The sequence below is a fragment of the Camelus ferus genome, chromosome 4, assembly GCF_009834535.1.
Source record: "Camelus ferus isolate YT-003-E chromosome 4, BCGSAC_Cfer_1.0, whole genome shotgun sequence".
Classification (NCBI taxonomy): domain Eukaryota; kingdom Metazoa; phylum Chordata; class Mammalia; order Artiodactyla; family Camelidae; genus Camelus; species Camelus ferus.
Window position 1 is genome coordinate 39,200,991 of NC_045699.1, and position 25,262 is coordinate 39,226,252.

A 25,262-nucleotide genomic window follows, 5' to 3' on the forward strand; every position below is an offset into this window, starting at 1 on the left:
AATATGCTTGAGAAACACCACTTCTTACATGCTTCCTTTAGAAATTTAAAAGCATTTTAAAGGCTCTGAGAAGTCCTGCAGTAAAGAGATGTGTTTGTTTATTTAGTCAATGTTCTAAACTTTAACTGTACAGCTTTTATTTTCATGACTTTTTTTTAATTGCTGTAAAATTTCATTTCATTTTAAATTCTTTAAAACTACTTTGTGAAAATTCAGCTAAACTTATGAGACATTTAGAGTCAGAAGGTTGGAGCTAGAAATTATTTTAGTGGTTGAGTTGTTTTCAACAGCATTCAAGTGTTTACTTACTTGTTGATGTTACTGCCATTCACCCAGTCTCCCTTCCTAAAACTTATGATTTCTTCGTTTCTTCATCGTGGTCATCTAATAAGTCTGTCCTTCATGTACTACTTCTGAAAGCTGATGGAATCTGCCCTCTTGTCCTTATAATTAGAACCAACTTCTCTTATATAGACTTTGGCAAGAGCATAATTCCAAAATGTCCATCCTCTCAGCTTGAGCTTCAGCTTTCAATTCAGCCTGAATACTGCAGCCAGAGGAGTATTTTTATATGTAAATCTTGTCATTTGTCTTCTCTTAAAATTCATCACTGTTCCCTGTGACCAACAAGGAACATTATAAGCAATTGTAATTGCTTGTAAGCAATTTTGCAGAGGTCTGAGAATCAATATCTTACCTGTCATCTTGTGAAAGGATAGTTTTTAAAAGTTGCTCTCATTCAAACAGATATGATTTCACTTACGTCGGTGATCCTTTGGCTCGGTGGTATGACTGGTGAAGACTTCCGTGGGGGAAATTCTTGGCTTCATCTACCCAGGAAGTTCTAAATAAGAAATGATTTTATAAAATGAGTGAGTTTATTGACAGCATTTCATCTATAGGTGACCCAAGATTTGGTGTCAGAAAAAGGAGCTAATTGCCTAAAGTTGTCTTTGATAGACTCTTGATTCATTCACTTATTTCTGATTGCATTCAGGAGACACTCACTGGTGATTACAATATTATAGGCACTTTGCTAGGTGCTGGTGAAAGGTGAATAGCACTCAGCACTTGTCTTTGGGGAGCTGACCATATAGTGATGAATGAAGGTTCAAAACAAAGTGCCAGCCAACTCCCAAAGTCCCTCCTACAAAGAGATCTGGTCAATAATAAAAGCAGACTGAAAAACACACAGTAACAAAACTTACTGTGTGCAGTTCGGTTGCCTTGCAGTCATCTTTTCTCTGCTATTTGGGTTATTAAACTTTAATATTGCATTTGATATTCATCAGCAAGCATCTAATGCATTGGCAGCATTTCACAATTTCCTGACAAGTGTGTTGAATAATATCCTTTAGAAAACAAGCAAAAAACATGGAACTGAATCTTTTTCTTTTTCTTTTTCCATTATTAGAAAATCCTGTATTAGGGTTACCAGTGCTTCCCTTATTATTGTACTCAAGAACTATTTCTCAAGTATTCACTACATTCCCAGCACTGGTGTGACATCTAGCTTAATCTTTTATATCGTGTGGGAGAAATCATGTAGCTCATTGTAGATACTGTGTAGTGCCTGCTCTGCCATTGTGTCTACAAGTACACTTGGTACAGTTGCCGTTCCATGGCATTCTTATTTTTAGGCTTTGGGATTATCAATTAAAGCGTTCCAGTGAGTTCATCACAGAGCCAGTGTCAAGGATAGGGAGCAAAAGTGGGTAAAATCAGGATCATTGGTCTCTCATCTCCCTGTTGGAACTGGCCTCCATCCCATCCTCATGCTTCTATTCAGGGATCCAGATGGAAACCAGGACATTTGATGAACATCTATCGGCATGTGCCAGCCTGTCAAGTCTCCTGCAAAGTCTCTGATGAGTACATCTCCTTTCTGTCATCAATTTCCTTTTCAAGTCATCAGATTTTACAACTAATTGGATATTTGGAATATTTGCTGAAAGCCCCGGCTTTCTTTATAATCACACGTTGTCTCATTTACCCCATTTACCCTTGTGTGCACACGCGCATGCGGGCACACAGAGACACACACACACACGCACGCACGCACACACACACTTTTCCACCCTTAAATTAAAAGCATATGTTCACCAGGATGGGGGAAAAGAGGTATAATGAGCTTATATGTAAAAGCAGTAATCATCATCATAATAAAATTAACCAATTCCACTCAGGAAGGATATATTTGTATCTGATATACACCCAGTTGTAGCAGGCTTGGTACCAGTTTTATAAATGGTACCATTTTAATAAATGACAGATTGCTGTTAGATCAGTTGGCAAATGTTGTAAAACTTTGAAATAATATATGGGTAGGCAGAGATAGACGAAAGAGCTTATTTCATGAAAATTGACTTTAACTGGGTTTTTAAAAAAAAAAAATCTTCCCTTAGGACTTAACTACTTCCTGATGGAACTATGTTTTTAGAGTTTTAACAAAGCTAAGAGGCAACTTGCCAAATGGACCCAATAGAATATTATCCATTTGGAAACAAAGAAATACATGTCTTCATGAACACATAGGTGGTTTCATATTCTATAATTGAAGATTATCTGATATCCAAGTATCAGATTTAGATGACTGTATTATTGTGAATTGTGATGCATTGGTATGGAAAGGAACACAAATCTATTCTAGCCTCGTATAAGTGCAAATGGCAAAAATTTGTCATCTTGTTTTTAGTTTAGAGATTCTTTCTTAACCCTATCAGTAGTTTTTATTAACTTTTGCAAATTCCATTCTAATTCCCTTTCTTCGAGTCATGGATTAGCCAGACATCAGTAGCAGTCCTCTTTTCTTTTAGTTTGTTTTGTTCTATTTTTAGTGACTACTGGGCCACCTGGGGGATAAGTGAAGTCCTTATCATAGGAGTCATTCTAGTATTGTCTGGATGTCCCTGTTACAGGGAAGATACAAAATCAAACCAGGATTGGATTAGGTCAAGTTAAGGTTCATACCAATTCTGGGTTTCTGTGATTCCAAACAGAGATTTGAGAAAGCTGATGGGGAGGACTGATACATTAATTTCCTTCAACAAAACATGGCAGGAACCGGAAAAGAAAGGCCACCATGTAATAAACAAGGACAAATTGAACCGAGTTGATAGTATCAGATGATTTAAAAGTATATATGGTGAGGGGGAGTTATAGCTCAGTGGTAGGACCCATGCTCAGCAGGCATGAGGTCCTGGGTTCAATCCCCAGTACTTCCATTTAAATATATATGTATATATATGGCTTTTATAGCAGACTTTTTTCCACTTACCCTGAGCCTACAGTCCTCATCTTTAAGACAAAAGCAGTCAAATTTAATATCAGGATTATAAACATTATTGCGATTCTTACCTCTGATAGCCACTTGAGGTAGGCATATGGATGGTTTTCACAGGACTTCACCCAGTTTATAGATTCGGGAACTAAGCCTTGGCAAAGTGGGCACCTGGTCGTTGAGAAGCATAGCTGTGGTTCAGACTCAGGGCTGACTTCCAAGCCTCTGCTCTTGGCCACCATGCTCTCTGTGAGGTGTGCTCTCATGAAGTGTGTCATACGGGCCTGTCTCTGCTCACGCAGCTCTCAGTCAACAGTAGCTTTAATTCTGATCGGCAACATGAACACAGCCACAGGGACCTGTCTCTCCTCTGAACTCCTGGGGAATTTTGGCAACTGATTTGGCATGTTCTGAACTTCACTCTCTTGTCTCTTTCTCCTCACCTCTGAATGCAGCCTGTGATGATACAGAGAGTGTTGGCCTTAAAGTCACAAAGACCAGAGTTGGAATCTCAGTCTGGTTTCTCTCTAGTGTTGCAACCTGGAACAAGTTACAGAGTTACCAGAGCTTCTGTTTCCCTGAGACCGGGTTGTGATCATACTCATTATGGCACTGTCGTGAAAACGGACTGCGATCTCACACGCACAGCGCTCAGACCAACTGCTGCTCCCCCCGTCGGAGGGAGGCCAGTGTGTGGTGTGCATCTTTCAGGCCCCCGAGTACCCGCTGCAGAGTCTTGTAAATAACGTCAGCACAATATCAACTGTAATTTTCTCAGAAGTGGGATTTGCTTTCATTTAAGTCAGGGTTGCGCTTGTGGGAAGAAAATGTAAAGGGCTGATTTTCTCCCTTTGAGAGATGTTATGAGCTACTTCACGGAAGATTAAAGTTAGTGCTTCATGGAGTAGAGGTTTGTGACATTCCAGCCGCGTGGTGGGCTTCAGAGAGGGGCAGCTGGCTCACCCCTTCAGAGCTGAGCAGGAGCTGGAACCAGCCCACAGTGAGGCATTCTCTAACCTAAAGCTAACTTAGGGAAGAGTATCAACTTTTCACTATTGCTGGAGTAGCCCTCTGTACTTCTTTCCAAATGTCTTTCCAAACATTTACAATAAATTCCTTTTATACCCCTGTTGATAATAAATGTTTTCATTCTCTGTGAAAGGAATTTTTCAAATTCTACTCCTTCGATGTAATTTGAAGGTAATGGTATCTTTCTGGGCAGTTTGAAAAGAGGGAATTCATGTTAATGTGGAAAATGTCCTTCTCAATTTAATAAATCTGGCTCTCCAGAAAATCTGAGCATGACACTGCATTTGCTCTGGGATGATCCAAGATGGAGAAACCTTTGTCAGGTGTGTCTCTTTTTCCCTTGAAATGGGAATGCTGGGATGGTGGGTGTACCCAGAATAGCTGCGTTGGTGCTTTTAATTCCTGTGATTATATCAGAGGGCTGATGAGACCAGACGTACTTTTTCAGCTATTTGGAATGAAGAACTGATAAACCAATCTGCATGCTCCCTGGCCCGTCCAATATTAGCAGTCCCCACGCCATGGGAAGACCACTGGGACAGGGCTCAGAGCTTGCAGGACAGTGGGAGTGACCAGAAGCAAATAATAAGCTGAGTCCTGCTGAAGCTTCATTAAGTCAGATGAGAAAGCCAAGGGCTGAGAGAGGGGAAGAAAAAAAAAAGAGATCCACTGATCAATATGAGTTGACTACGGATAAAACACAAGAAGGCAGACAATTATTTGAGGATTGTTGATTTGGTAAATGAGGTAAGGGAGGAGGAGAAGGGCTTTGGTTTCTGGTTTGTTTGTTTTTTCCCTCTTTAAGCAGTGTTTCCCTGAACCATGTTGTTAAGCATCCTTAGGAACACCCCATGTTGGTACTGGTCAGCGGGGACCAGCATTGATTGAGGAGAACCTGGATCACCTGGTCCTAGCCCTGCTACTGATCGACTCTGCTAACTTCATTCCCTCAGTTTCCTTCTGTAGAAACAGAAAATTTCATTCCATGACCTTTTCTGGGCCAGCTTGAAATAATAATCCATAGCACATTATTCGACTCCACATTTTAAGGATGCGAGTTCCTAAATATACCGAGTTATCTACAGGTTAACAGGAACAAAATTCTTTGCTTGAAAACAGATGTATTTCCGTCAGTAAATGCACTTTTTAATCTACTGCTATATAGTCTACTACCCTTTCTCCATGGAAGACTAATTTCCTTTTGGTTATACTTTTTAAATAAACAAAGAAGAGACATCTACCCTGTCGTAATACTGCTGTCAGGAGCCAAGGGTCACAGCATCGTGTAGCTGGTGATAAAGTGTAAGAAACCGTGTTATGCGTCCAGGCCATGTGTCAGCCCTTCTGAAGGAGCTGATGCGCTGCTGAATTTATATTCTGGCAGATAGGGTGGATAAATGACTCAGTTTTGGTTTGTTTTTCTTCTTTGTATCCACACAATAAATATAAAGGTAAGGTTTTTTCAGGAACCTGAATCTAGGGGAGTTCTGTATTTGCAGCATTGATTAATAATTCTTTACACTAGTCTTTGGCCATATTACTCCAAGTGTCCTTTTAGAAAACTGAGCTACCATCACCTTTGGATCTCCTGAATTCAGTGCATCATGCCACCTCTTCATGTACTAGAACATGAAGAATATCATGGAAAGACCCTAACTGTAGGTTATATGTATCATTTTAAAATGTGGCATTTTGCCAAACATGCTTGCAACTTGTCACCAGCAGCTGATCCCACAATCATAATCGGGTTCTCTGTTCCTTTAAAAGGGTAGCCGACTGCATGTGGTATGCTCAGGAAGCATATAAAATGGATTTTGATTTGTGCATGGTGAAATTAATATGGTCGCTAATAACTGCATCCAGTATTCTCAGTGTGTTATTAAAAAGTCCACAGAACATAAAAAATTGCGTAATACACATGGCTTAGCGACATATTCTCTACATAGCAAATCAGAATACAGAAAACCTGATGGGGGGCAGACAAGATGGGAGAGGTTGAGATGGAGAGGAAAAGGAGAGGGAGTCAAGTCATATCACATGAGAAAAGGCAGGAGGACAGAAATGAGGAGAGATTGGTTACATTCACAGATGCCTTCTCTGCCTCCTTTTAGGACTTAAAAAATAATTGCGTTTGTGTTTTCAATCTTTTCCTCTCCTCCAGCGTCCTTTGATAGGCTAAGTAGCACAGAATGGGATTGGTAAAGACATGCCCACAGTGTTTTCCGTAAGACACTCTGGGCCTTTAGACAGTCCTTCCTCCAGTCTGATCTCCTGCTCCATGGGCAGTTCTGGACACACTACAGCAGGACGGAAAGACTGAGAACAACGGCACGGGCAGGCAAAGGGGCCGTGGAGGGCTGAGTGCCCTCAAGCGTTAGCAGAGGATGCGCTGTTGTTCGTTGGCTACCAGTTGAAATCATCCTTGGGAAGCTGTTGCTTTCCATTTTTAAGCACTTTCAATCTTAGAATTTTTGCTTGGAAATCGTGGATAATTACCTGAGTCTGGCTGAGGCTGCTCTCAAAATCACCAAAGAAACCACAATTATCACCATGCTCTACACCAGAGACTAACACAACATTGTAATGTGAAGTATTGTAACAACATACTTCAATTTAAAAAAAAAAAACCCACAGTTAATTACAGTTTGTTTTTAAAATACTTAGAATAGTTTCTCTTTTACCTTAGTAATTCTTGAGAGCACAGTAACCAGATATTCTGAAGTGGAACCAAATGAAACCTGAATCAAATGAAACCTGTGTACTCCGGATATTGGATCCTCCAACTTGTGGAGTGGATCATAAAAATCAGAGGCATGCTGTATCCTCCAGGTGAGGGGACTGTGGCCAGCACAGTTCGCACTTCGGCGTAGAACTGTTCCTGACAAAAGCGGCTCTTAATCCCTGGATTCCCGACCCTCCGAGGCCATATATCCTGTTACTCCTTTCAAAACATCCCATGTATGTCTGTCTCATTGGATTCCCTTGGGTTTTGGTGGGGAGTGACCCACTTTATTCCCTGGGTCCAGTTCCATCTCGTATAATTGATTTCCCTACCTGCATCCCCATCTTGCCAAATGCACTGATTGAAGAAACAAGTCTCAGGCTCTAGTCTTTCCCAAAGACATCTGATTACATCTGTGCCGTGACTGCATTCTGTTGATACCTTCCCAGAGAAGACTTTCTTTTTTGAAATTCAAGTATAGTTGATTTACAATGTTGTCTTAGTTTCTGGTGTACAGCATAGTGATTCAGTTATACATTCATGTATAGATCCCTTTTCATATTCTTTTTCATTATAGGTTATTATAAGCTATTAAGTATAGTTCCCTGTGCTATACCCTAGGACCTTAATGTTTATTCTGTATATAGTATTTTGTATCTGCTAATCCCAAAGTCCTAATTTAGCCCCCACCTTTCCCCTTTGGTAACCATAAGTTTGTTTTCTGTCTGTGAGTCTATTTTGTAAATAAGTTCATTGGTCTCATTTTTTCAGATTCCACATATAAGTGATATCATATGATGTTTGACTTTCTCTGTCTGACTGACTTAGTGTTATAATCTCTGGGTCCATCCATGTTGCTGCAAATGGCATTATTTCATTCCTTTTTATGGCTGAGTAGCCAAAAGAAGACTTTCTCCCACCAATGTCGTCTCCCAGGTATTGGAAGCTGTGTGACCATCTGCTCCTGATTTGTTTTCAATTGTGGGTTATATTTCTTTTTAGATTACTTTTCAGGTCACCTTTAAGGAGCCTTCATTTTCGTGTGAATCATCTGTCCTGTTGATGATAATGATTCAAAGAGTTATTAAGTATTGCTTTAAAAAGCAATCGATATTTTAAAATTCTGGAGCACACATCTTGTGTGAACACTACAAAAACCTTTCTAAAAGCTTGTTGTTCCTTTTGCTCTGCCTTTACATTGTGATTCTAGACCAGACCTATTTCTTTCAATGAACCCTGCTCAGCTAAGGAACAGAATTTATTCTGGAAATACTAGTCAGAGGGTTTTTGAGCTTTAAAAAGACAAGTAGTTCTCTCTTCATATCTCAGCTACCGAACAGTTGTAGATTCCTTGTCTTTCTCCATCCTCTTCCAGCCAAAAGCCCCTTTATCAGTGAACCGTGTGTGAAGGAGCTCCCGTAGAGGGCGTGCTCTCCTCTCACTGAGTTGACGGATATCAGAAAACGATGGGGAGCCGAACAGGAAGGGGCTTAGATAAAGGGGGTATTCAGCTTGTACTTGGAAGACGTCACACTTAAATGAGAGTCCCTCGTCCTACGGTTGTTTTGCGGCGTCCTTCGTGTCGACCCATACAGATACATAGGTGCTGGTCGAGCCTGTTGGTTTCCCTCTCCCGTCTCTGCCACGCTCTCGTTCCCTGACAGTGTGCCCATTACTTCGTGTTACTCTGTTCCTTATCTGTAAAAATGCATTTCTAACTCGCTGGTATTGCTTTAAATTAACTGGTATATGTGGACACACCTAGCACAGCGTCCAACCACTTCTTTTGTAGCAAGTCCCTGGTCACTTAGTCATGCTCCTGTAAGAATATGGTTGACCCTTGAACAGCACGGGTGTGAACTGGGCAGGTCCACTTATATATGGACATTTTTGTCAATAATAAATCCTAAAGCCTACACAGTCTTGTTGAATCCAAAGACACAGAACCACAGATACAGAAGAACGGTGTATAAGGAGGGCGGACTCTAAGTTATATGTGGATGGCCTACTGTGGGGACGGTCAGCGCCCCAACCCCCACCATTATTCAGAAGTCACCTGTACCTTCTGAGCAGTGCAGGAGAAGAGAGTAGTATTAAAATACCAAATAAAATCTAACTGCAGCAGCTGAAAAATTACCACACCATTTTAAAGGAAGAAATTGAGTTCCACTAAACTCTATAGCTCTCAAAACCTGGCCTGCAGCATACGGTTTAATTGACAGTCTAGCGTTAGGTAGTCTTTTCTGACCTCCTGAACCACAAGAAAATCCCGTTTTTTCCTAGACTTTAATAATAATACTTACGGTGTATTACAAATTGATTTTTGTAGTTTTGTAGGGTATACGTGAGAAGAAACACGTGCACAATTAGATACACAATGAAAAGAGAATATTTAGAGTTTGGTCACATGGGTCGTGTGTGGATTTCACAGTATATCTCACAATAAATAATTTACTAACTTTCAACTTAGCACTCAGTTAAATCAGCGGTTTTTTTTTTCTTTTCTCATTCAAAGTTATATTTAAATAACCAATTGTAATCATAATACTTTACCAAACTAGACAATGTCGTTATTTCCTACACCTTGGGAAAATACGTGTCTCAAGATTGTTTCCTCTTTATAATACTCTGCCCACCTTCCCTTCTCCCTACATCCCTAAGATTTAATTCTTAAATTACTCTGAATTTCAGAGACATGTCCATTTTTTTTAACCACACATGTTGTGGTTTTATGAATATTGCACACTAATGACAATTCCCTGTGCATCTGTAGTAAATAAACCTTTGGATTGCTAATTGTTTCAGATTAACCCCCTAGATCTTTAGCAGCTGTCTTTATAGCATTTTCAGCCCACAAATTCAGTCTGTTTATTTCTGAGACTTTAATTATAAACCACACACACAGGCACAAAGGTCAGATTGCCCTGGAGACAGAGTGGTGGCAGTGTCTGTATGTGCTGTAGCCTCCGTGGGGTGGTGTGGGTGGGCAGGGGGACACAGCTCATCCTCTGCCTCCTCCTCCCACCGTGTGTTAGTCAGCTCAGGCCGCTGTAAGAGGACGTCACAGACTGGGGGGCTTAAACAATAGAAAAGGCTTTCCCCGCAGTCTGGAGGCTTGAAGTCTGGAAGTGCATGATCAAGGTGCCAGCAGAGCTGGGTTCTGGTGCTGGTGCCTCTCTCCTAGGCTTGCCAACAGCTGCCTTCTTGCTGTGTTGTCACAAGGCCTTTCCTCCATGTGCACACTCCTGTTGTCTCTTCCTCTTCTGATAAGGGCGCCAGTCCTGTCTGATTAGGGCCCCACCCTTATGACCTTATTTCACCTTAATTACCTCCTTAAAGGCCCTGTCTTCAAATATAGTCACCTTGGGGGTTCGGGCATCAACATAAGAATTTTGAGGGGAGACAAAATTCAGACCACGGCACATTATAAGGATGAAGCTAGATGTATTCCATTCAACTGTCCAGTTCCCCCTCCCCTTCTGTCCACAGGCTTTGTACTCTGGGATCCTAATCTCTATGGGCTCCAGGTCCTCTGGCCTCTGGTGGGGACAGCCAGTGGGATACATAGACAAAAGTGGGAGAGAGTGAGGAAGAGCCTGGGGTGTCTCGCTCAGCATGTATTCCCCGGCTCCTTCCCTGCTGGGCCATCTTGGGTTGGTGTGGACCGTCTTCACCTCCCATGAGCCCCTCTGTCTCCAGTCCCAGGGACTCCCCTCTCCCTGGCTCCCTTCAGGCCTGGGGGTGGGGGCAGTTATTAACCCCAGACTGTCCTTTGGAGTTTGCCTTCACCCTGCCCAGTTGTAAAATAAGTCCCTCAAATTACCTGTTTGATAGAAGGACGTCACCTCTGTCAAGAAGGGACATTTCCAGGGCAGCGGCACCCACTATCCTGTCAACCAACTGTTTTTCCAACCGAATGGGTCTCCAAAAGACCCCCTAGCAATGTCATTGTTCCTCCACGGTGGTGGCATGTGTGGACACTCCAGAATAGAACGACCTGTGGTCATGCTTCTGAGGAAATGCTTGTCAGGTGGGAATTTCTAGAGAGAACTTTGCATCAGAACCTATGTCCTTCCCCAAGGATACTCAGGACCGTGCATGCATCTTTTCTTCATCATTCTAATTCTGCCTCTGAGTCTGGAGAGAGCTTGGAGGCTGGTGTGTTCTTAGACCCTAATGCCAGGCTTCACTGGGAGTTTGGCTCAAAACAGGACAGCAACCACCTGCCCTCTTTTTGCCCAAAAGAAGACTGTTGTTATGGCAGAGGGCTATGGCTTTAGCTCGAGTTGGGTTTAAGCTTTGGCTGTGGTGTTAACGAGCATTTCTGAACCCGTTTACTCATCTGTAAAATAATGGTATAAACTTGAATTGTGCAGAATGTGTTGTACAGTGCTTGGCGCATGTAGTAAGCTTCTATAAATGTTAGCCTCTATGGTTTTTAAGTGCACAATGAACCTTCTATAAAGGAGCCTTCTCTCTGTAAAAGTTGTAAAACTCCTCTTGATCATAAAAATTATCTCTTAAGAATTGGCCCTGTGTTTTCCTTCCTAATAGAGAAATAAATGTGTTTGTTTCTGTTTGTAAAAATCATACATATTCACGGAAGGGTGGTATAAAAAGAAAGGAAAATCCATTCCTAATCTTACCAAACAGGACAAGTTCTGTTATATTGTCACTTTATGGTAGCTTTAAGCATGTAAGCGCACTGCACATTAACTTCATTGCGCGCAGCGCACACACACACACACTTATTTCTAAACTGAGACCATGCTCTATCCTTTTGTATCCTGCATTTGTAATTACATTGTGAACATAAAAGTACCTTCTGAATATTGTCTTATTAAATATTCTTTAAAATCAAATACGTTTTTAAAGATCTTCTCATGGAAGTTTATGTAAGTGGTCATACTTTTACATAGATAAATAAATGTGATTGTGTCACGTGGGCTTTTTATCCTTTGGTGGTTCTTAACCTACTACCTGTTATGGTGCTGTTTAAACCAGGTACGTTTCTGCATTATCTCGTGTGTTTGTTAACCTGTCAGGTAAAGCTCTGATGTGGCCGTGCTTTTTCCCAGCGACACAACCCCTCCGTGTGTGATAGGGAAGGGCACACATTGGTGATGAAATGCAACCTTCATCTCTCTTCACTGGCTGCGATGTTCTGTCTTTGAGGTACAGACATGCGTCAGTCACCAGAGTTTCTCTCTCTGGCCCTCCACACCACAGTGAAGAGTAATTCCCTCAAGAGAATTAGAAGCATTGAATAAAAGCCTTCGTTTATGACGGTTTGGTGACTTTTGCATCTTTCTCTACGTCTCATGAATATTTGGATGGGAGACTGAAGGATGGTGAACCAGGTCCAGCTGTCTAGTGGCAGTGTCATCCAGAAGTTTCTCCCTCTCTCTCTTCATGAATTTTTCCCATTCCTGTGTAATCATATTGCATTTTTCCACATAGAAAGACAAAAAGAAATCTATGCTCAGGTCAAGTGAAATCCTGTCATAAATATTCTGTCCCTTGAGGATTCAAGGTCAGGGAGAGTTTATCAAAGATATTCCAGATTCTTTGTCGTCTCTCTTTCCTTGGCTCTTTTTCCAGAAATTCTGGGACAGCATCCCAAATACTTTTTTCTCCACCTGAGACCAGAAAAGTTAGGACCTGGAAGGAAGAAAAGAAGTTCAGCCATCACTTGCTTTGTGACTTTGGTTCTTACTTCCTGATTACAAAATGATAGATCCGGCCGAGGTGTCCTCCAGTGTGCCTTCTAGTTTTAAAATGGTAAAATTTCTGAGGGATTCAGTTATAAGTATTCCGAGAGATACTCTTCACTTTGGCTTATTTCTCTTTTCTCCTGAAGATCTCATCTTAGAGTGCAAAATAGTCATTATGCTTTAGTTCTACTTCTCTGTTCTACTTTGCTTCTTCCTCTTAATTATTTTATGACCTTAGGAAAGTCTTTGAGTTCATGCCAAGATTTGATGTAAAGTATGTAAGAAAAAGTTCACGGATCTGGTTGAAGAAGATATCCATGGTCAAATATGTTTGTAAATCACTTCACATCGTGCCCTCTCCTGCCCCCTCTTAGAATTTTGCAATGAACAGTCACATACCAAAGACACTTAGTTCTGCCATAGGTTAACTTGTTTAATTTTGCTTAACTCTGAGTTTCCCAAACATATTTGATCCTGAAGTCCATTTACTTCTGATAGCACCCATTAACATCCCTCTTAATTAACATCCATGCCCTACATAGAGGAGGCACAGCTCTGGGAGGAAGGGCATGGTCCCAAGTTCTGTCCCTTACTGATGACGTGATCTCATGATAAATATATAACCCCCATACACCTCATATTGCTCACAGATCAAATGAGTGTGCACAATAGCACCCAGCTCATGTGGATGCAGATTTATAGGAATATCATGCAACTATGGTAACTTGTGACTAATGCTCCAACTCTGGGCTCTGGCTGTCTTGGGTTCGAATTTTGTCCTTCCATTTACTAGCTTATGATCTCAGGAACGTTACTTCTATGCCTCAATTTTTCATCTGTATATTGGGGACAAAAATTGTACCATCCTCACAGGGTTGTTGGAAAAACTCACTCTGATTCATGTAAAACATTTGGAATTGTGCTTGGTCCATGATAGGGACCGAATAAATGTTAGCCCTTATTAATCATTGTCATTGGTGACATTGATACTTCTATGACTATATCATGTAAAAGGGATTTTAGCTCCTTTTCCTTATTGGAATATAATTGACATAAAGCACTGTGTTAGTTTCAAGTGCACAGCACTGATGATTCAGTATTTGTGTATGGGAAATGATCACCATGGTGAGTCCAGTTAACATCCATCTCCACATGTAGTTACAGATATTTTTTCTTGTGATGAGAACTTTTAAGATCTACTCTCTTGGCAGCTTTCAAACATACAATACAATACTATTAACCATAGTCACCATGCTGTACCTTACATCTGGATTATTTTAGCTTCTAAAAGCAACTCCTCCTACCTCAGGAAACAGATTAAATCCAGGATATTACTGCTATAGCATCATGCTCCTGCGAAGACTTGATTCTGCCATGTTGATATCGATCTTGTCTTTATCTCGGGTCTGGACTCCACGTCTTCCTTCATTTAACTTTTTCTGTCTGTGCGCAGGGGCGGAGGGGCCTCGGCTCTGTCTTTGTCTGGGCATCGGGAAATGGCGGAAGGAGCAAAGACCACTGCTCTTGCGACGGCTACACCAACAGCATCTACACCATCTCCATCAGCAGCACAGCCGAAAGCGGAAAGAAGCCTTGGTACCTGGAGGAGTGTTCGTCCACGCTGGCCACAACCTACAGCAGCGGAGAGTCCTATGATAAGAAAATAGTATGTGCCCCTTTCATGTCTGTCCTAACTGGTTTATTTATCTTTCATTTTGAAACGCAATTTAAGAACCGTGCATTTCTATGCACAAGTTACATGTGGAAAGAGAAAGTCAGATTGACTGATGACTCAACACAGGTATTTGCATAGTTACCATTCTGTTACCAATTCACTGAAAAAGGCTGTCTGGGCCATTGCATTCCAGCACTGGATGTGGCCTCAGACTTGACTAAGCTTCAGCTTTACTGAAGACAGATGAATGGTCCACGTTCGCCTTGTGAGTTAGTGGCAGAGAAGAGACTAGGTGGGAATATGAGCCCAGTTCCCTTATCACTCTGTCCTTGTACTGCCTTTGAACCTCAGCTTCAGTACTTTGGTTTTGAAGTAGGTACAACTAATTCAGCATGAACTAAACCTGCATAAAAGGTCTCCTCTAGTGCCACGGCACGGAGTTTGCAGGAACAAAAAGCACAGTAGTCCTGCATGATATGCTTACCTACACGCCCTGCTCTCTGTGCAGGCGGTAAAAGGGTTAAAAGTTCAGGGTGCAGGACCAGCCTACATGGGTTTTGTTCAGTCTTGAACTATTTAGCAGCTGGGTGACTTTGGACACATTACTTAATTTTTCTGTCTCAACATCCTTACCCGTAAAATGGGGACATTTAATAATACATATTTCATGGAATTATTACAACGAGGAAGTAAATAAAAGGCTCTTTGCACACTACCTGACCCACTGGTGCTCAAGAAGGGTCTGACTTTTGGGATGCTCCACGCTATGTGGCTGTCTTGAGATTTCAAACACCTTTGCACTTTGGTCTTTTCCTGATCATGGCTTTGTAAAACATCTTGGGATTTGTCTTTCTGAAGTGGAGCTAAACTGCTGTTCCTAACACTTTTTAGCATTTAGCCAAGACCTTACTTTCAGATCCTATAGATTGAAACAACCTCTGGTACCGTTGTTCCCTAAGTCAGTGTACCTTTCTGCATCGTGGTAGCTTAGGCTGGTCATTTTTCCAGCTGTTATTAACAGAAATGCTTGTTGTACCTTCATTTTTCCAATCTATAGACTATCGTGAACTGTTCCACCCGCCCCATGAAGAAAGGCACTTTGATGAGTATGTTAAGAGTCGATGTAGAGTCGAGTTAGTGTCAGTATCAGCCTTTTGTGGTCCAGCTCCCTTTTCCTTCTAGATGTCAGAATGACAAATAATCCTGCTCTGCACTTGGGACCTTTTCTTCACCAGGCTTTGAACCAGATGCCTGTGGTCCCTTGGAGATGCCCACATCCTGTTAGTGGCATCCATGATTGAGTGTTACAGTGTCTCTCTTTGTTCAGGGGCTCCCCTCCCTGGACCATTCATTTCCTTTTTGTCATTTGCAGCTTCTCCAGAAGAGCACGGTTGTTATTCTTCATTCATAGAGCACCTTTGTGAGTTGAACTGAGGCTGACACTGAGGATCCAAGAGAGGAAAGATCTCACTGCTTCTGGGAAAGCACTTTCGTTAAATAAATTTTACTCGTCCTCCACCGAATGCCTTTTCGTGGCATGCAAGCAGGAAAACCTTGCCCTGAGTTTCAGAATGCGGCCACGTCTCCATCCCTTGGTTTCCTGCCACCACTGTCAATACCACTGGCAACCTTTGTATTCCACTCATGCTTAATAGACTCAGATCAGTGATAGCCTTGGATCTTATTACAGCAAGTGAAGCATCCAAGATACCAAGATTACTATGATAAGAAGCTCCTCTCTAAGCATACCTATTGCCCTAATCAACTGATTTCTATTTAGTTGATGATTGGTTATTATGAAATAATATGTTTTTATTAACAACACTTATTATACATCTTATTCCATGCCAGACACATAGTGCATTTATAGTTGTATTAATTCGTCATAAATATAACATTGTTTGCCCTTCTAACGTGTGCCTGGCAGTGTGCTAGGCACATCAAATGCATCATCTCAAATGCATCTATCCTCAAAACCCTGTGCCGGAGGATCAGGTACTGTCCCCATGTTACAGGTGAGAAAACCAAGGCTTGAAACGTTAAGAGAAACACAGCTCGTAAGCAGTAGAGCCTGGGTTCTACCCAAAGTCAGGATGAACTCGCAGCCCACCTTGTAACCAGCGTGCTGTTGTGCCCTGGGTACTTTCCAAGGACGTCCAGCTTGGGGCTTTATGAAAGGATGCTGCTTTTCTTGACTGTTTGGGTTCTTTTCACAGTGATTTAAAAAAGAAAAAAAAAAGTACACGGACTACATAAGCATCAATTGTTTATCACTACGTGGCTCACTCATTTTGAATTTCGTGCCTTTTCCTAACCCCCTCAGACAAGCAGTCCTCTTGCAAAAAAACCTGAGCTTTTCAGCAGTCTGAGTTGCTAGTTCCCAGGCACAGCGTCAAGCTCCCCGAGGCTACTATGCCTTTTGGGTGATTTCAAACCCGACCCCGAGAAGTGTCCCCTGGCAGGAACGCTTTCCCCGGAAACCACTTCCTTTATGTCTCTTCTCCAGCCTCACTGCAGGGAGGCTGGTCTTCCTCACCGTCCCCTCCCCCGTGCTCGATTCTTTTTCTTCTGTTCCATTTTCTTTCTAGTGTCCTTAAAGCTACTTAACACAATATTCTACATTTTCTTATGGACTGTCTGTTTTCCCTGCTAGAATGGAAACCACTTGATGTCGAAGACTTCGTCTTGTTCCTTCCCAGAGCTTGAACTTAATAAATATTCAGGCATAAATGACTGTCAGACATTGGGGATGACGGAAGCTTCACAAGGTGCTTGTGCATGGTCTGTACATACAGAGACTGATGAAGCTTCCATCTTCCACGTGTATAATTTATATGTAGTTTATGTGTAGTCACAGGAGGCAGGTGAGTGCTCTCTCCTTCAGAGAAACTCCTTCTGGTGGGTTGGTGAAAGGCAGAGGGCATTTGACCATGTATTTCCCATAGGAAATTGCCCGCGGGAATCCTGCTACGTGATGAAGTTCTATATACAACCATTCTTAGTGTCGAGGAGGCATGAAGATCCTGTCTTTGCATCAGTTTCTCCCAAGTCTGTTTTAGAGATAAAGCTCCCCCAGGCTTCCCCATCGTTAAATGATCTCTTTCTTTTGGGACTAGTTCAGCCTTTGCCTTTTTTTCCCCTGTAGTCATTTGTCTCGCTGATTGGAATGTGGGTCCATCGTATTCCCTCTTGGAGGGGTTTTGTGAGCCAAGGTTTAGAGAATATATGTTCAGCTCAGTGCTCTTCTGATGTCATTTTATTTGTGTTCAAAACTAACTGGCTGCCCGGGCTATCTCAGGGCTGGCCTGAAAGCCCAGCTCCATGTGGAGGAATTATCTTACGGCGTTTCGTGTTCCTAAGCAGCCACGCATTTCCTGGTGCGGGAGGTACCCGCTCCTGCTGCCGATTCCTTATTCAGATGCAATCATTACCATCATCTCTGTTTCTCCTTTTGATTGGGGAAATGTCATGATTTTTCATGAGTGGAAGACTAGCAAATCCAGATGCATTTCATTTGTGTGGAAGTTTGATATATCTCCTCTTGAGAATGTTAAAAAGAAGGAAGGAAACTTTATTCCTGAGGGGTTCTGATTTTGATTGTGGGCCTGCAGGGGAATGGTGATACCCCCTTGCTGACTGGGGCTGGATCCCAAGGCTCATTCCGCCATGATTGCTGGGGTTGGTCTGGAACCTTTGCTCCACAGATGACTACACTCTGTAGCTCAGCTTTTTCTTTGGCTGCCCTTTGAGGATTTACTACTTCACCACTTACCAGCTCTTTACGAGCTGCGTGTCCTTGGGCTCATGAGTCTCTCTGAGCCTCCGTTTCCTTAGTTAATAAATAGTGTGTCTTCCTTGCCGAGTTCCTGTGGGATCAAGTGTGATTTTACATACACAGGTGTGTGTGCACACTGCAAGCCTATTATTGCTCATTGCCTCGCTCTTTGCAAGTTGCTCGTGGTGGTAGTTTTAGAAGCAGTGTGGCTGGTGGTAGCAATAGTAGTCGTGAGAGGAATAGCTGTACTTTGGCCCCTGGATTGTATATATACACATACACACTTAATTTTTGTAGATTGCTTATAAGTTTATGTGAGTCTTGTTTAGAGAGTCGATTAAGAAGTGACCTCGAAGTCCTTCCTAATGAGTGGGAGAGTTGAAAGTATAGAACAAAATGAGTATAAAGGAGCTTGATATTAGCAATTCATCTTAACATGCTGATCACCATGTCACCCAAATCTGGGTGACAGTTGTGTTTCCTTGGGGACCCCCGATCCACAGTGGGCGATCAATGTGTTAACAAGTAAATACCGTGCTCTGCTCTGTACCCGGCCCTGAGCTGAGCATTAGGAGATGCAAAAATGACGTAAGATGGGATCCTTCTTTAGTGATAGCAATCTCGCATTTGTAAGCAAAACCTGATGTTTGCACTTTACAGATTCTCATTGCAACATGGGAGATTCTCTTTGCAACATGGGAATGGAATTCTGTGTAGCCGTGTTGGTCATGATTGAATTTTCCACCAGTCTTTGTGACTGCAGTGAACACAGAAGGCGTAATTTGGTCCTCAGTTTCTTTTTATTTTGCTGTGCTTAATAAATCAACTTGTATTTTATTCATTCACACATTTGAGATTTAATTTCTTCCCTTATCCTCCATAGCTGTGTCTGAAACAGGTTTGTTTTTTTTTTTTTGGCACCTTTTTAATCCAAATCCAAATCAACCCCAGAAACAAATTCAACCTAACAGACAGTGGAATCATTCCGTGTTTTAAAAATATCTGTTCAGTTGCTCTTTTAACAGATATGGGACAGTATGGCACCTTCCAAATAAAACATATCACACGGTATCAGGGAGATAGAAGCTCTTAACTGTGGGTTGCTATCAAGGTTTGTCATTCATGGCCAGAGTCAATCTGATCTGAGATTCCCTGGAGAGTTACATCAACAGGCTAGAATAAAAGATCCAATCAGCCCAAGTAGTGAAATGTGAAATATTAAGAAATAAGAACTTAGGATGAGAAAAAGTGATGGTTCTTCTCAGAGGAAGCCTGACTTGACCGGATCAACACCCACCCCTCCTCACCAAATAAAGATGACACCCCTAACTTTGCCGCGGCCAAAAGCCCATCTGCTACCCAGCCTGGGACAGGCTGAAAATCTGATTTGCTGATCAAGACAGCTTTGATCTGGCGAGGGGCCTGGTGTCGTCTCCTGTTTCCTTCACTCTGATGGACAGGAATGATATTTTCTGGAGCAATCTGAGAAGTTCCGTGGAGGAAAATTCTGTTTCTGATTTGGGTAGTGAATTTAGGGAATTTGGAGCTTGCAAGATATGCCAGCAGGACCAAAACCAAACTCTGAGACATGCTGTAAAATGAAAGTGCTTTCTTGTGCTGTTTTCACAAATCAAATCTCGAAACTCCCCGCCCCGTGATGCGGTGCGGGCTGACTGTTGAATGCAACTTCTCCTTTAAATTACACTGTCAGATTTTGCATGCGTGCATTGTGATTAATCGATTTACCCCATGTGGTTCCAGTTTGGGAAGCATCATTTTTCTTCAAGATTGCATGCTCCTTGGTGGTCTTTGCCTTTTCTTTCTAAAGATGGACATAAAAATTTCCCGATACTGTGGCTTCTCTTAATGATGAAAACCCGGCCTTAGATCTTTCCAGTAATTTACACCTGAATATCTCCACCACTGACAGTAACTCCTGAAATGACCCAGCTGGAATTTCCACTTAAAGCAGGATGAGAAGGGAGTGAGGAGGTGTTCCTTCTCCTTCTCCGTTCCTTTTCACCTCCCCCTTCTCCATCACTTTTCTGCTCCACTCCCTTCCTGCCCCTGCTCACTACTCAAGTTTCATTTAGTTAAACTGATTGAAAAAAGAAAAGAAAAGCACAATAATGGTGATAGGGAATTCCACAAGCTTTCCTGTGTTAACAGCATTTAATGCTAAATTGGTGTTTATATATAAAAGTACTGAGTAGCTTTTAATTTAAGTTTGTATCATGACTTTGTTTAGATGGGGCATTTTCCTATGGCAAACCCAACATCATAAAATTTTTATTGTTCACGTTTGAGGTTGGCCGGCTGAGGTCGTTACTTATTAGACTCAAAAATGCTACACACACTTGGAGTGTTTATTCTGAATTTGTTTCTGTGCACTGAAAGTGTCTGGTGCAGCTGAAGAATAAGCAGAGGGAGCCAAGTGGGAAAACATCATTAAGAATCTTGAATCCAGGCACAAGTCATTGAAAAAAAAAAAAAAAAAAACTTGGCAAAGGCATGTGACCATGAGGGTGAGGTAAAAAGAGAAGAATGCAGGCAAGGCCATCTCTCAGCAACAGTGTATCTGGAGACCTGGAAACAGGCTGCTTCTGGGGTGTTGATGCATTGACTTAGGGACCAGGCCTTTAGAAAATAAGGCTGCACATATAGCCCTAATTTCAAACGAAATCTAAATCACTTTTTAACAATCCATCCATCCCCCTTCTGGGTATATCTCTAAAAGAATTGAAAACAGGGTCTCAAAGAGATATTTGCACACCCATCTTTACTGCAGCATTATTCACAAGAGCCAAGAGGTAGAAGCAACCCAAATGGCCATTGACAGATGAATGAATAAAGAAAATATGCTCTATAATGCAATGGAATATCATGCAGCCTTAAAAGAAGGAAGTCCTGCCATATGCTATGGTACGGATGTACCTTGAGGACATTATTCTAAGTGAAATAAACCAATCACAAAAAGACAAATACTGTACAATTCCATTTATATCAAGTACCTAGAATAGTCACAGTCATAGAAGCACAAAGTAGAAAGGTGGTTGCCAGGAGCTGGGGAAAGGGAGGAGTGGGGAATTGTTTAATGGATAGAGTTCGAGTCGTGCAAGATGAAAATGTTGTAAAGATCTCTTACTGTACAGCACTGTACATATAATTAGCAATACTGTAGAGTACACTTAAAAATTGTTCAAAGGGTAAATCTATGTTATGTGTTTTTACCCCCCAACAAAAATACCTTTTAAAAGTCACCAATTGAAAGTCTCAAAAATTTCTTTTTTTAAGTGATTTATTTGTTTATTTTATGTCTAATTATTTTTCGTTTTTTAGTAACACCACTTTATTATTATTATTATTATTATTATTATTATTATTATTATTATTATTATTATTATTATTATTATTATTATTATTAGCAGCAGCAGCAGCAGCAGCAGCAGCAGCAACATCATCTAGTGGGAGAAGTAATGAGGTTTGTTTGTTTATTTATTTAATGGCGGTATTGAGGATTGAACCCAGGACTTCATGCATGCTAGGCGTGCACTCTACTACAGAGCTAACCCTCTCCCTGGAAATCCCAGAAGTTTCTTAATGTGGAAGTAGGCAGGGCTCTATTTACCCAGATATCTTGCAGGCATCCTCTGTGGAGGCTCAGGATGGCTAGGTGGTCAAGTCTGAATCTGGAAACAGCACCCCCTGCCTGCCGACACACTGCTGGGCTCTCACGCAGCATTCATTCAGTTACTCCAGAAAAGAAGTACAAGGCTCGTCTCTCTCCCACCACCATCGCTGTGTGGTTCTCCATATTTTTGTTCCTTCTCCCACTTCTTTTGTATCGGCGCCTCTCTGGTATGAATAATCTGGTAACATTAGAGGTGTAAAATGGAATAAAGAAAAGACAGTAGGTACTGATGGCCTCGTGTGAAACTAAATCACCAGGATGTCAGTCTAGATTCATTAACAGACAATTAAAATGTCCCTCAGACATCCTCACATGACACTGAGGAGACTTTTAGGGGAGGACTCATTTCTAAGGAGTTATGCCATACTTTCTTCCAGTGATGCTCAAATTTCTTTTGAAATTGGCTCATCTGCTACTTCTCTTGAAGAACGAACCCTAGAACAGCAGGGCTTTGTTTTAGCCACCTCTGTCCCCCTGCGCCTTTCTGCTGACCTTTCATCTCAGTTTTCTTATGATACGGGCAATATATTTGTCTTGATGCCTGAGAAAGCTTTACCAAGTTCTTCCAGTAACTACAGCAAGATTGCTAAGATCATTTTACCAGCCTTGTACCTTCCCAGCCACAGGGATATCAGCCCCAAGGAGACAAAAATGGATTCCTATCAGGAGGGAGGCTTTTTTACATCTTAGATATTACAGTGGTTTGCAAAATCTTACACCATAGTGCTTTATTCCTCTGGTCAGTGGAGAATCAACATTTAATATTTCTTTTCCTTCATGAAATGATCCTGAAACGAAGGTTGAGAAACACTGCCCCGGTGGATGGGCTTGCTATCCAGCCAGAGCTGGAGTGAACTAGATTCCAGCCAAGAGGGAGAAATGATCTAGTTTGTACATTTAGATTTTTAAAAATGGAAAAATGGCTAATCCCCTGTAATATACAAACATACACTTAGGGCTGTAATTTCATATCAAGTACACTGGGTGCAACCTTGCTTTTAGTGTTTGGGTTTAATCTATGAGGAAGTCATGGTTCATCCAAGTAAATTTTAGTGCATTCTTAAAATGTGCCTGGAAGTAAATGTTCCTGCGGTGGCAGGACAAATCTTCTGCTTGAAATCTGCAGCAATTCCAAGGTAACAGTTCTGGGAGGGCAGAGGCAAGACCCCGAGCTTTTATTTCTGACGCAGCCGACACTTAACTCAGTGTCTGGATGTTGGCTCAACATGTTTGATTATTAAAAAAGTTGGGGTGATGAAAGAAGTTTAGTTTTAACTAGAGCTGGAACTAGGGTGAGGCAGGTGAGGTCCCCGGGGTATAAAACTCAAGGAGACCCTTGCCCCGCCCTCATGCTTTGGACCGAAGGCTCACCTTAGTCCTGACCCTGGCTGTAACACAAGTGGAATCCAGTTTCCAAACCCTGCCCTTTTTAGAGTTGATTTACACAGGCGATTCTCTGGAAGCGATACGGTCACAGGAGCGCAGGAACCAGACATTTAAAACAAGTTTCAACACCACTCCATTCCAGTTCTATGAGGAAATTTCTTTCGACTTGCATGTGACTCACATTGACCCCCAGAGCCTTAAATTTTCCACTTCTGTCTTCTAGATCACCACGGATCTGAGGCAGCGCTGCACGGACAACCACACAGGGACCTCAGCCTCGGCCCCCATGGCTGCAGGCATCATCGCCCTGGCCCTGGAAGCCAAGTAAGCTTTTATCTCCATATGTCTCCACTGGCGACAGCCCCTCATCTCAGGCACAGTTGACCCCTTCCCTAGCGTACAACTCCTAGCACGACAACCCAGAATACAGTCTTCCCGTGTCCACCTTTTAAACTTCAAAGACTAGGGCTGAAAACCATTTTCCCTTGTATTAAGGAAAAAGGCAACTTTTTTTTGGCTTTTTATATTCTTAAACAATCAAACTGTGTAATTACTTTATTGTGGAGTCATAGTTGAAGCGTGCCAGTTGGCTCCAACACTCTTGCCTTGTTGAGGTTTTTATTCTAGTCTGGGGATGTTCCTGGGAGTCTCAGACCAGTTAGGTCAGCCCACTTCTGGGCCCTTTCCCTGCAGTACAGCTCAGATTCCATGACAATAGCACTGTCACAGACTCACTCTGGGGAACAGAATGTCAAGGTCATATGACAGGAGCCCAGGAACAAAGACAACCCACTTGCCTTGAATCCTGTTTAATGCAGTCAAATTTGGTGTCTAAAGGATCCCTTTGAAAGGCCCCCCCCAGGTTATTTTAGGCTCTTAGGTTGTACTTACATGACAGTAAGTCCCGTCTCTTCCTTCTCTAAGCACAACAAGAGATCAGTTTGTCTTAACTCTTCAAACGCCTAATAAAGATCTACACTCTTACCCTCAATTTCAAAATCCAAAGCGCCCAGAAAACTGCAAGTTGTTTTTGCAGATTTGACACCAAAACTCATTTGATGGCAGTGCTTGCCCTGAACTGATTTGAGGCTACTTACAGTTTCATTTATTAGGAAAGTTCATACATGTCACTGCAGAAACATTAATGAATTTGATGATGAGCTGTTGGCTTGGACCCCACTGGGAGTTTTGGATAATAGATGGTATGGACGCCATATCTGAAAAGATTTTGAACTCCGAATACACCCGGTCCAGGGATTTTATAAAAGGGACTGAGGGCCTGCACTCTGAGGCCATCCCTGTGAGAGGGTCATAACAAAAAAGAACTGAAATAAGGATGTAAGTGTTTTTCCAAAAATAGCCCTGCACTTCTGCCCGAGGGAGGAGCGGAAAGAGTCTTTCGTCTAAATCTGATATAGAGCCATAGCCGGTGACAGGCAAAGAATAAAAGAGTCATGATGAGACTCGGGTGATAATAAGAACAGGAGTTTCATTCTCAGTACGGAGACAGCTTCCCACCATTTACAGCTGACTCTGTAAGGCAGATGGCCTATGGCAAGGCAGTTGGGCCTCGGTGTAATAGGGACTCAGTAAATTGCTGTGTCGTGTGTAACTCCTTGGGCTGAGGCAGGCAGAGAACACAGACTCTGGATGTGGTGCTGTCTTAGTCTGTGTGGGCTGCTGTAACAAAATACCGTAAACTGAGTAGCTGATAAACAACAGACAATTATTTCTCATAGTTCTGGAAGCTGCAAAGTCCAAGATCAAGGTGCCAGCAGGTTTAGTGTCTGGTGAGAACCCACTTCCCAGCTGGGTTTACATGGTACAAGGAAAGGGCAAGGGAGGTCTCTGGAGTCTCCCATAAAGGCACTAACCCCACTCAGGATCCCTCCACCCTCATGACCTAATCACCTCCCAGAGGCCCCCGCCTCCTCGTATCACCACATTGGGCATTAGGTTTCAACATACAAATTTCGGGGGGACACAAATA

At 42.1% G+C, this 25,262-nt stretch overlaps 1 protein-coding gene across 5 annotated transcripts in view; it reads left to right on the forward strand.

Moving 5' to 3' along the window:
- Window positions 1–25,262, forward strand: part of PCSK5 (proprotein convertase subtilisin/kexin type 5) — a 413,713-nt gene that overhangs the window by 167,416 nt on the left and 221,035 nt on the right. For all 5 annotated transcript variants that reach the window (XM_032477865.1, XM_014562872.2, XM_032477866.1 and 2 more), the window contains exons 8-9: window positions 14,199–14,411; window positions 23,496–23,596. In XM_032477865.1, the coding sequence (XP_032333756.1) occupies window positions 14,199–14,411; window positions 23,496–23,596 (314 nt within the window). The remainder of the gene's footprint in view (window positions 1–14,198; window positions 14,412–23,495; window positions 23,597–25,262) is intronic.